The sequence below is a fragment of the Heptranchias perlo genome, chromosome 4 (assembly GCF_035084215.1).
Source record: "Heptranchias perlo isolate sHepPer1 chromosome 4, sHepPer1.hap1, whole genome shotgun sequence".
NCBI lineage: Eukaryota > Metazoa > Chordata > Chondrichthyes > Hexanchiformes > Hexanchidae > Heptranchias > Heptranchias perlo.
Window position 1 is genome coordinate 123,319,234 of NC_090328.1, and position 12,712 is coordinate 123,331,945.

General features: G+C 42.8%; 1 protein-coding gene across 1 annotated transcript in view; it reads right to left on the bottom strand.

The window, feature by feature from the left end:
• LOC137321267 (phospholipid-transporting ATPase ABCA1-like) overlaps nt 1-12,712 on the bottom strand; it is a 138,660-nt gene that overhangs the window by 51,705 nt on the left and 74,243 nt on the right. Inside the window, exons 12-18 of the mRNA XM_067983613.1 lie at nt 9,639-9,836; nt 9,095-9,300; nt 8,764-8,940; nt 7,683-7,905; nt 5,143-5,364; nt 3,646-3,850; nt 925-1,038 (exon numbers count right to left, since the gene is read on the bottom strand). Coding sequence (XP_067839714.1) covers nt 925-1,038; nt 3,646-3,850; nt 5,143-5,364; nt 7,683-7,905; nt 8,764-8,940; nt 9,095-9,300; nt 9,639-9,836 — 1,345 coding nt within the window. The remainder of the gene's footprint in view (nt 1-924; nt 1,039-3,645; nt 3,851-5,142; nt 5,365-7,682; nt 7,906-8,763; nt 8,941-9,094; nt 9,301-9,638; nt 9,837-12,712) is intronic.

The following is a 12,712-nucleotide window of genomic DNA, read 5'->3' on the forward strand; positions in this document are numbered from 1 at the left end:
ATGGTTTAAATCACAAGCTGAGAATGTTGTGCGGTCTACACTTGGATATAATGAAGCACTGTCCTCTGATAGGCAACAATTAAAAGCAACATGCTGGTGCCACTGAATAGAATCGCCGGTTATTAAGATTCCAGGGACATTTATTTCTGTTCTCTTCTGGCAATCTCTGCACATCCCATATGGGGATAGCGCATGGGAAAGGAAAATAGAAGCAAAGATCTTTTGAACAGTGTGTTTGTTATTTAAGAGGCATTCGCTGGTACTTCGATGGGGATACATGCTCACCAGTATTTTGCTAAGGCTTTTTCCTGGCTCTTATGTTTATTTTTAAACAAGTGAGCCTAGAAATGGTTGTTGCTGATCTTAGTTGATCAATGCCTAAGTGTGTGACATTTCTCTATCCATTATCTCAACAGAGACGTTAATCTATTTAAAATAAATAGGTAAAATAACTGACAGAGGAAAGTCATATGAATCCATTAAGATTTCATTGCTAAAATCACTGACAATCATTTCTAGGCCATGCTGGCTGATTTAGGACTTATGCAAAAATCAATAGAAAGTTCTTCAAAGAATGAAGAGTGTTTAATCGATCAAAAAAAAAGTTGATCGCACTCCTCACCACCCATTTTACATTTCTGGAAGATGATCCCAAGAGCATGGGGATTGCCTGAAACCCACACGACAGAATGCGCTCCGTTCCCATGGCAACACTCAGGCTCAAGTAAGCAGCATCAGATTTTCAACACTCCACAAATGTTTACGAACATTTTCTTGGGCACATCATTTATTTTAATCAATGACTGAAATAAATTCTCTAAGTGAAATATGGAAATACTATTAAAAAACATAAAACTCAGTAGCAATTTTTAAAAAAAATCTCAGACACATCTTTTATTTCAAAGGATATTCTTTAGCACCTACTTTGTGAATCCCTGTTCTTTGCAGATGGAGACTGCTTCACGTTCTGAACTGTCTCTCCACACCAATAGGATTTTGTGAAAGGAAAGTACCATGGTTTGGGGATGCCATATTGACCTGGATAGCAAACAACACATTGAGTATTACAGTAATGGGAATGTGCACACTGTGCGCTATCACTGAAAATCCAACTTCCATTGTTTATAATACATGCTGGATGATAATTAAAATCGGAATGGTGTTCTCAGGGTCAAGGGACCCATTTAGCCCATTTCTGAATATAAATACCTACACTATAGGTTGCCACCACAAAGCAGAATTTCCCAAGATGTAAAAGTCCGTGGAAATCCAATTCTTAGCACAGGTTTTGTCTGCACTTCACACAATTTTCAAGTGTCTATGGGGGTCATTTTGACTTTGTGTAGTGTAAAACGGCCGATATCATTTTAATGAAATCATTGAAATGCAAATCGGGAGAGATGTATAACGGGCGGCTGAATCGAAGGCGCCCTTTTTACTCAATGACAAAATTACCCCAATGTCTCCAAAATTTGATATGTTAATCTGATGGTACAGTAATATTGCACCAGCTCCAGTATAACAGTACCCCACTGCCATGATGTGCATTACAAAAATGCTCTGTCTCCATGAGTCTTTAGCACTGTTTTCAAATCCCTCCGTGGCTTCGCCCCTCCCTATCTCTGTAACCTTCTCCAGCCCTACAACCCTCCGAGATCTCTGCGCCCTCCAATTCTTGCCTCTTGCGTATCTCCGATTTTAATCGCTCCACCATTGGCGGCCGTGCCTTCAGTTACCTAGGCCCTAAGCTCTGGAATTCTCTCCCTAAACCTCTCCACCTCTCTGCCTCTCTCTCCTCCTTTAAGACACTCCTTAAAACCTACCTCTTTGACCAAGCTTTTGGTCACCTGTCCTAATATCTCATACGGCTCGGTGTCAAATTTTGTTTGAAAATCGCTCCTGTGAAGTTCCTTGGGACGTTTTATTACGTTAAAGGTGCGATATAAATGCAAGTTGTTGTTGTTATTGTCTGCTCTCCACTCCCCTCCACCCTAGCCTTAGACTTAGTGGATTGAAATGCTTGTAGCTGGTGTAGTCGGCCACACATACTGAGCACTCTGCTTCCTGTCAAACTAGAGACTGTCACTGCATACACACAGGTGCATACATGCAACGTTATTCAGCTGCACCATCACGGGTTAGTCTATTCCGCCAGCAGAAATAAGACATGTGGATGAGCACAGATCTCTGGTGCCTGCACCCTTTCAATGATAGTTTCTCTCTATCTACCCTATTTCCTCTGGAGGGAGAGTCCAGAACAAGAAGGCATAACCTTAAAATTAGAGCTAGGCCGTTCAGGGGTGATGTCAGGAAGCACTTCTTCACACAAAAGGTCGTGGAAATCTGAAACTCTCTCCCCCAAAAAGCTGTTGAGGCTGAGGGTCAATTGAACATTTCAAAAACTGAGATTGGTAGATTTTTGTTCGGCAAGGGGATTAAGGATTATGGAACCAGGGTTGATGGAGTTAAGATACAGGTCAGCCGTGATCTAATTGAACGGTAGAACAGGCTTGAGGGGCTGAATGGCCTACTCCTATTCCTATGTTCCTTTGAAGGCAAGACTCGTTGTTTACCTTAGCGAACTACCCGATTAACCAGCTTGAGCAAAATATATATCAAGCTGTTCCATTCAACAAAGATGTTATATTGCCCAAATCTAATCATTTCTGCAGATCACATAACAGCAGACTCACTGGTGGAAATGAGTCATATCGATGCAATGCCAATCCTTGATAGTAGTATAAGCAGATTGAAACAGACGATTACACTCTCAGAGCAATAATTTAAAAATAAATTCCAACTAAAGTTTCCCAGAGCTAGGAAAACACAGGGGTACAAACCCCCTTCCTGCTGGCCTATCTGCCACCCGCTCTCCAAGCCCCCACTGCTGAAGAGATCCCTAAGCTGACCACCAAATGGAAAGATTTATGCCCTCTCCTGATTCACTCACCCCTCCGCAGCTACCCAGCACTGGCACAAACCAGCAAACAGCAAGACTTGTCTCAACTTCCTTCCCCCACCCTGTACAACTCTGATGAGAGATGACTCTGGCCTTGCCAACCAGTTATTTCGTTCAAGTGTGAAGAACTCTTTAGTTGTAGAAAACTCTCAATGGACAAACCTACAAGTACTGCGTAACCTGTAAACAGCTTCTATGCTATTATATTGTAGGCTGCATATAGAGACACCACTATTCCAGGCTAGAATGGAGATGATTGGGCAATTCTCCCATCAATCACGCCTGGAGCCTGCACTGCTGTAAGTGACTGGGATTGATTTTACGCACATAACGTAACTATCCTCCACTCACTGCATTTTGCTGGAGAAATAATCCTGTTTTTATTGGGAGTCATGAGTTCTGTTTGTTGTAGTGCGTAGAGACTCCATTTAAATAGACTCTGTTTGCTGTGAGTCCTGCCGTAAGTCCCGCCCCGCCTTCAACTCATTGGCTGACACAGTGGTGTCAATACTCACTCTGTACAATGATCTGAGAACATGTGTACATTCTTGCACAACTCAATGATGGTAAAGAAACAACATTATTGTGGGGGAAAAAGTACTTTACACAATGAAATTAACACTTCGTTTCACCTCGCTTTTTAGTGAGGTGATATGATTGTTCATTTTATAATCATTTTTCTTTACCTGGGAAAACTGCCTCAATATACCAGGTTAGAACTCCGTAGAGGAACGTGTCAAACATCATGAGGATGATGGAGGTAGTGATGTTATACTCATCGCCTTTCGTTGGACTGGAGAAGAGGTTATGCCACTGGACTCCGATTCCCTGCTCCTCGTACTGGGCAAAGTAGTCAAAGCCAAAGCCAAACGCGACTGGAGATAACAGGCTCTGTGAAGGCAATAAGATGGTGGAACTGAGAGGGACTGCCAGTGAAAGTCAACCAATGCTATCCCTGCACGTGTTTGTGGCAATTATTTTTACACCCCATGGTGAGAACAGTGAGGAGCTCCTTTGCAGATCAGTACCACAAGTACCCAGAGCACAACTGCATTCACCAGGGAGAAACTCAAAAACTTTCTCTGAGTCAGTAGCTTGTGGCTTCAAGTTCCACTCCTGAGCCTTGAGCACAAAATCTAGGCTGGCACTCCCAGTGCAGTACTGAGGGAGTGCTGTACTGTCAGAGGTGCCGTCTTTTGGATGAGATATTAAACCGAGGTCCTCTCAGGTGGACGTAAAGGATCCCATGGCACTTTTCGAAGAAGAGCAGGGGAGTTCTCCCAGTGTCTTAGCCAACTTTAATACCTCGAACAACATCACTAAAACAGATGATCTGGCCATTATCTCATTGCTGTTTGTGGGACCTTGCTGTTTGTGGGACCTTGCTGTGCGCAAATCGGTTGCCATGTTTCCTACATTACAACAATGACTACACTTCAAAAAGGACTTAATTGGCTGTGAAGCGCTTTGGGATGTCCTGAGATCATGATAGGTGCTACATAAATGCAAGTTCTTTCTTCCTTTTTCATTTTAGTAACAAGCACAGTCTTTACACTTTGCTTTAAATGAAATAAATATGTATTTGGGTTGAGTGATCAGGTGGCATAGCGTGTTGCAGCTGGCATACTGCGCCATGGAACAGCTGGATGCGGGTTTGTGACCATTTTAATCAGGAGTCAAGTTACACCATCAAGAAAACCAGCTTCATGTTAATAGCCCCACTGAAGATCCATTCACACGTATGAAAGTAAAAGTGAATTTCATGGATGTGCTGACATGAAGTAACCCACTGTGTGCCATTACAAAAAAGATGTACTTGTTATAATTTCAGTACACCTTGCACAGTCTGAGTCTGTCTATTGTTTATTTTGGCTAATAGTGCCCAATTTTAGAAAAAGTTAGCACAGGTCTACAAGCACAGGTCTACAGAACTAATGTGGGCACTGGTAGTAAACTCACTCGCTGCCTCCATAAGCATGTGGTGCAATTGGATGCAGATTGTTGGTGCAAAGTTGAGGGACCTTTACTCTGCACCTGGCCCTTCCTTCTCCTGATTTGAGAGCGCTTGTTGCAGATGCTGAGCCCCAAATTGTTAAATTTGTCCCCAAGGCCAACACTCCACCATGAGCAACACAGAATCCCATAATAGAGTTGGGGTATGAGCTGCTGAATGACATACTTACAGCAAAGATTTTGATCGGGTAGGTAATGTACTCCTGCCAAGCCATGCAGAGCACGTAAGGGAGGTAGAGGGTAAAGTAGATGATCCCTCCACAGGCTGCTGCCAGGTTAGCCTTTGAGAACATCGTGCTGATCAAAAAGCATTGTAAGATGGTCACCACCCCAAAAACAGCGAGGAACGTGAAGACGGCAATGGGGTTACTGTAAGGCAAGATGTTTCCTTCCTGAATCAAAGAGGGGAGAGAAACCATCATAAAATGTCTTGCTGCTTTAAAACAAACTTTGAGAAGCATTAACCCAACCAAACCTACATTAGAACTGTTCAGAAAGTGGATGTGATAAAAAATAAATTCCATATTCTGATACAGACATGAAATCTACATCATAAACTGCATCATCTTATACAGGCTGAACACCAGCCACAAAGCGAAAAGATTGCAGGTTTAAAAGACTTACATGTTTGCTTAAACTGCAAAGTTATATGCTTTCAAGTTAAGATCCATCGTGAATTTAGATGGCAGAAATATGAGACTATTGTATCGGTCACTGTATCAAGCACTAGCTGGGACTCCTTTATATTACAATTGATGTTAGTAATGTCAGCCAAGGCTCAGTGGGTAGCACTCTTGCCTCTGAGTCAGAAGGTTGTGGGTTCAAGTCCCACTCCATGGAACTAGAGCACAAAATCTAGGCTGACACTCCAGTGTAGTACTGAGGGAGGTGCTGTGCTGTCTTTTGAGTGAGATGATAAACCAAGGCCCTGTCTGCCCTCTCAGGTGAATGTAAAAGATCCCACGGCACTATTTTGAAGAAGAGCTTGGTCAATATTTAGCCTTCAACCAACACCTAAAAACAGATTATTTGGTCATTATCTGTTGGTGGGACCTTGCTGTGTGCAAATTGGCTGCCACGTTTCATACGGTGACTACACATCAAAAATACTTCATAGGCTGTAAAGTGCTTTGGGACGTCCTGAGATCATGAAAGGTGCTATATAAATGCAAGTCTTTCTTTCTTTAACATACAGCTTCAGTCTGCTCATCACTGTCCACCTTCAAAATGGCACCTTAGCAGGATGATTTTTTAAAAATTTTACAAGCAATTTTAAAATTGAGAAACCAAGGTGAAGGGTCAAGACCTGCAGCACAGGCATCACCAAGGCTGAAAAGAATTAAAATAAGGTCACGGTAAATGAGAAAATAGCGACTGGGTTTTAAAAAGCCTGAAGATTGTCGGACAAAGGAAGGTAAGGAGTCCACAGGTCTGAGATCACGGGAGAGATCGAGTTAGCGTGGGAGACGATGCAATGAGTCTTCATTTCAACGTAATGAGGGCCACGGGTGTACATTTGGACCATAGAAGCAACAAAAGAGGAAAGTTCCGAGGTGTACTATAGTAGCATGCATAAAATAGAGAAGACAAGACATGTTGCAACAGAGAAAGGGAGAACGAGGTTAGAAGCTAAAGATGAGAGAGAGATTCTCTATTAGAAGACAATTTATTTAGCAGATATTGGGTGATGGAATCTCACCATCAGCAGTTCTAATACCAGGTGTATGAAATGAATGCATAGAGCTTCTTTAACTAAACCGTGTCCAATTACCAGAGTAATGTTTATTGCAAAGCACTGTACATATCAAAGGGCAGCTAGCAATCAATTTGCAGGGTTACTCTTGGTTGCTAGGCAGCAAATTTGAAGCAGAGAGTATCTATGTTTGAGATATTTGTTTCAGTCTAGTTGCTAGCCGTGATCTGGTTATTAATCAGTGTGACTTTGTTGGTTTAATGTCCTGCACTCAGTCAGGTTAACACAGAGCACAGAACTACTTCCAATCACATGCTGTAACACTGAATGTAATTAGCAGGTCGTCGCACTTTACAGTGCATTGAAACAATTGCTCCACGATCACAAATAACATGGACCCATCAGCATCTAAAAGAGAAAGGCAGGTTAACATCTGAGGGGGGACTTCAATCAGAACGATCAATAATGATGAAGAGTCATTCCCAAAACATGAGCCAATCTGTCTCTTTCAGTCGCTGACTAACCTGCTGCGATTACTCGAATGCTGTGTTTTTTTAATTTCCGATTTTGAGCATTCCTGATTTTCTTTTTAACTTTGCTCCAAAATCGTTTCCAAGTTTGATTCCCGCATGCAGCCAAGAAATATCACTGAAGAAACTTCTGCCACGTCTTTAGATTGGACAGTAAACTCAGCAAATCAAAAGCAACTTGTAGTTTTACCAAACGTTCTTGGGACATGCGTGCGGAAGCTCCTCGGGGATTCTCCCGCTCCGTCGCTTCAGATACCCCACTTACAAGGGGAGGCGGGGGATTCTGCCGAACTACCGCCAGCGTCACCGCAACAGAGCGGGAGAAGCGCCAAGAACGTTCACCCCCGCAGTCACTTTCAACTGACCGTGAACGTCCACTGGCACTAGGGGGAATTCCAGACACTTCTGAATGGGAAAACGAAGGCTGGAGATAACCAAAAATAAAAGTGGCTTTGTGTTAACAACAATTCAGAAGGGTGTCGCTTACCTTTAGAATTATCACCAGCAAGGCAGCACTGATGAGGAGAGGGACTAAACTACTGATGAACCAGCTGAGCCAAAGGGTGCCACTATTCAGCCCCATAATCCTCATGGTCTCCTTGAGCCTCGCTTCCTTCTCATACACTATCCCTTTAATTATTACAGCTACAGAGTATATCCAGGCCAGAGTGGTGAAAAGAGGCAGTGACTGGCTCAGAATACGAAGAAACCTACAGCAGAAAGAAGACAATTTTTTTTTTAGAATTCTTCAAACAAGCGAGTGCGTTTACACAAAGGCTTTATTGTGATCTATGAGGTCAGGTTAACGTGAAAAAGGCTTCAAACTGTTGGTTTTAAGAGTCAGATGCAGAGGTTTGTAAACTTTGTGACCTTAATACCTGATCATCTGGGATCATGTGGTGCTGTTTGTTGTTGGCTCCAACACTCTTATGACACAGAATGGGAATGAACGCATGCATGCATTGGGCACTGACTGGGTACAGGAGTGCAGTGGTTACATTACTGGACTAAAAATCAAGAGAACAGGAGTTCAAATCCCACCACGGCAGTTTGAGAATTTGAATTTAGTTTAAAAAAGCTGGGATCAGTAAAAGTGACCACGACTGTCATAAAAACCCAACTGGTTCACTAATGTCCTTCGGAGAAGCAAACCTGCTGTCCTTACCCGATCTGGCCTATACGTAACTCCCGTCCCACACCTCCGCGGTTGATTCTTAACTTCCCTCTGAAGTGGCCTAGCAAGCCACTCAGTTGTGTCACCGCCTTCTCAGGGCAACTAGGGATGGGCAACAAATGACAGCGACACCCACACCCCCGAGAATAAATAATTATTAAAAATATAACGTTCAGCCACGCATGGTGCAGGAGTGAACGGAAGATAGGCACTTCCCTGCAGGGAATGTCAGGAAGAACACTGCGTGCTGCTCTCTCAAGCATCTCAAAGGCTTGCCTCACAGCATGGGCGCAGGTGGCCTACTGGCCCTTCAGCAAGGGACGAGCGTATTATGGGAGGTCTAGAAAAAAAAACTCTTCTGTTGAAAGCTGACCAGCTAATTCTTTAAACTTACAAGTCGTCCACGTAGCAGGGGTATGGCATTTGCTGAATGTAAACTCCGGTTTTCTTTTCGCTACCCGTCATTGTGCGGATGATTGCGTGCTCTATTATATCCTGCAGGTAGGAAAAACCGCCCCAAATGTAACGGAGGTCTTCAAATGGGTCAGCGCGAGGACCAGGATCCCAGTACCTTTAAGAAAAGGACCCATTAGGAATACGCATCATTCTGAGCAACAAAGTTTAGATAAAGCAGTGAGCAAACTTGTCAACACAATTGCTTCTATAAATAAAGCACTGCAGCTTTTAATGTCGCACTGCTATAATTGTAATTATCTGAACCGTACCCATCCATTATCTTGTTTGTTCGCTCCACGTTGTCTATATCCATCCGAATCTTGTACGTGACGTGCTCTGATGGCTTAGTACTGTTTGAGTCAGAGCCTAGGAAGACAATTCCAGCCCAGAATTTCCTTTCATCCAGCAGCGCCATGGATTTGTTTATTAGCTTCTCCTCAGTGGACACAGCCTCCAATTTGTCCCACTTTATGCACTTGAAATAGAAACAAGTTACATTTAATATTAGGTCGTTAAGCATTCCCGGCCAAGCTGATGCTGCTAATCACCAATCTCTTTTTTTAAAACAATCTCCTGTAAGAACATTTCCCTCCACGCCCCCCCAGCACCGATCCAGGTAAGCTCTTTTATAATAAACTCAAACCTTGGCTGGACTTGGTAAAAATTGCTTGAACAGTTCCCTTGAGTTTGTAATAATAAAGTTTTAATGTATGTTCTCAGAACTGTACCAATCTACTAACCCATGCTAAAGAAATTTGCTATCAAATGGGCCAAATTGACTTGAAGGGCCTTATTAAGACTATTATGACTGACCTCCATTGCAAGCGATATTGTGCGAATTGCTTGTTCAGTCTCATTGTAAGCCTCCCTCCAGGTGTATGTCGATCTGTTTGAATGCTGAACCTCCTCTGGATACTTAGCAAGAAAGTTGGAAAAGTCAGCAGCCGTCCAAGAGGTTCCAGCTAACTTAGAATCCAAGTACTTAGTTGCAACATGTTTCTTCAATAAGCTCTGCAGAAGAAAGGAATTTTAGAGAATCATTCAATGTCAGTACAATATTCAATGGCTGTAAGACATGTCTGTGCTAGCTCCCAGTGTCAAGATCAAGTCTGAGGTCTATTAATACAAGAGAAAAGTAGCTGAACCTAGTAAACATCAGATGCAAATTTTCTTTCCAGCTCTAATATTCTCCTCTCACCTCTTCCCTCCCAAAAGCACAGACTCATAGAATGATATAGCACAGAAGGAGGCCAACCGGCCCATCGTGCTTGTGTCGGCTCTTTGGTAGAGCTATCCAATTAGTCCCACTCTCCTGTCCTTTCCCCATAGCTCTGCAAATTTTTCATTTTCAAGCATTTATCCAATTCCCTTTTGAAAGTTATTATTGAATCTGTTTCCACCGCCCTTTCAGGCAGTGCATTCCAGATCATCACAACTCACTGCGTTAAAGAAAATTCTCCTCCTCTCCCCTCTGGTTCTTTTGCCAATTACCTTAAAAACTCTTGCTGATACTTTGCCCAAGTGCCTATCCTTCATATGTCATCTCATGGAGGGCTACTGGACTGTAGGAGGAATCACATCCGAGCCTGATGCCCGCACACGCGTGCACTTTTCAGCAAGGATCACTGGTTAACAATCAGGAGCAGGAATCCTGGATGACTTTTTCCTCTTATCCTCAGGACAAGGAGGCCGACTGCATAGCCCATCCCCACAACTCTGGAGGAAATCAGCTAACTCGATGACCCAATTTGAGATCTTCCTGGTCAGTGCAGCTCAGAATCATGCTACACATCGCATCTACCCACTGCGACATCAGGAAAGCTCAGCTCAAATCTATTCTAGCTGTTGAGGCTGGGGGTCAATTGAAAATGTCAAAACTGAGATCGATAGACTTTTGTTAGGCGAGGGTAGTAAGGGTTATGGAACCAAGGCGGGTAAATGGAGTAAAGACATAGATCAGCCATGATCTAATTGAATGGCGGAACAGGCTCAAGGGGCTGAGTGGCCTACTCCTGTTCCTTGTTACTATTCACACGTATGAAAACAGCATGAATTGGACAAAATGCCATTCTTCGTCTTTACAACAGATGCTTGAAGTATCAGAAGTATCAACCAGCAGGTACGTAAGCTTAAATGTTGCCCCTGAGCAGAATACATCAAGTTATGATCCCTTCTCCTTTGCGGGTAGGTTTAATTATTTACATCACATGCGCAATGAAGTTATAGTGTACTAAATGCTTTTTGCATTTCCACCAGGGGGCAATGCAATTCAGACAGTCATTAACAGACAACTGAACCATAAAGTACAGTACAAATATTCTCTGCCAAGGCACAGTTGGTAAACAACACTCTGAGCTCTGGGAACAAACCACACCGAATGTACGTATTTATTTATTTGCAAAGAATTGGTACATTGAGTAACATGCCAAACAAATTCAGATTAATGATCATTGTCAGTAAAATAGTCACTTTTACCATAAAAAAAGATTTCACACTTTTCTTGATGTGATCAGACTTGTTTTGTCTGTAACGGAACATGGTTCAGGGTTTGAAAATAGGTTTTCTGTGAATCTCCAAATAAAATTACACATAACACGTGAGATGAGGGGGAAGAATGCTGTAAATGACACTTAATTTGGAGAAAAGAAATGACTGCAGACAATCAACTAAACTACAACTGTTAGCTTATAAAAGTAGCATTTCATTTCAAAATGAATCCGTATTAATGTGCATTAAGATGGCTTATGTTCACCTCTTATTTGGGGGGGGGGGGGGAAGGGAGGGGCAGTAGGCGGTTGTTGGGGAACCTGACATCACCCAGCTCCATGTATATGTGTGTGTGTGTGTGTGTGTGTCCTGATCACCCATACATTTGAAGCAGAGGAAGACACAAGACTATGGGGAGAGAGTGAGTCAGTGGCATTAGTTTTGGATTGTTCTAGCAAAGAGTGGCACAAACATGATGGGCCAAATGGCCTCCTTCTGTGCTATTTACTTCAAAATTCTTGGTAAAGCTATTGCCCCCTCTCCGCTACCCCCCACCCCACTTCCCATGGCCATCTGTTCCTAAGGCTACCTGTCTAACAGTCCACACCTGAAACGTTAACCAGTCTGTGATCTCCACAGACACTGCTGTGTGTTTCCAGCATTTTCTGTTTTTGTTTCAGATTTCCTACAGCTGTTGTTTTTTTTGTTGTCCCTTTAGGTATGCTTGCTGGTAAGAAAGACTTTCCTTCCCCTTTAAGTTCCACTAGGTAAGTAGGCTAATGATTACACAATGCTGAACCTAATGCCAAGTGGGACACAGTCTGACTGTGACCCGGTAATCTCCTGTGTGCTCACCCACGCCTTCCAGTGCTGTGCCAGTCAGCCACACTATTCTTTCGCAATTCAGATACTTGTACGGATTGTTGAAATGAAAAATGTATTGACTAACCCATTTCTGAAAGGTGTGCCTTGCGTCATATTCCACGGGCCATGAATGCCACCTTATTCAGCTGGCAGCCACTAGGATAAAACAAAAGCTCCAACGTGTACTTCAGTGTTTACTGATTGCAGCAACATTGCCATCAATTTGTGCCAACTGGAGTATATGTACACTACCATACTACTGGCTGGAGTGAAGGGAAATCAACACATTGATTCATTTCATGTTTCCATTAATTAATATTTATCGCAGAATATTCATTTATTTATAAATTATATAAGACAAGTCTCACACAGGTACTACAGTCACGCACTGTATGTTGGCTGTCTTGCAGCACTTCTCATTTGTGCTTAGGTTTTTTGAAGCTGTTTATAGGTATTTCCCTTCCCTCTTCATTGCCAAGAACTAAGGTTTCTGTGAATAATTCAAATCATAGAATCATACAGCACGGAAGGGGGCC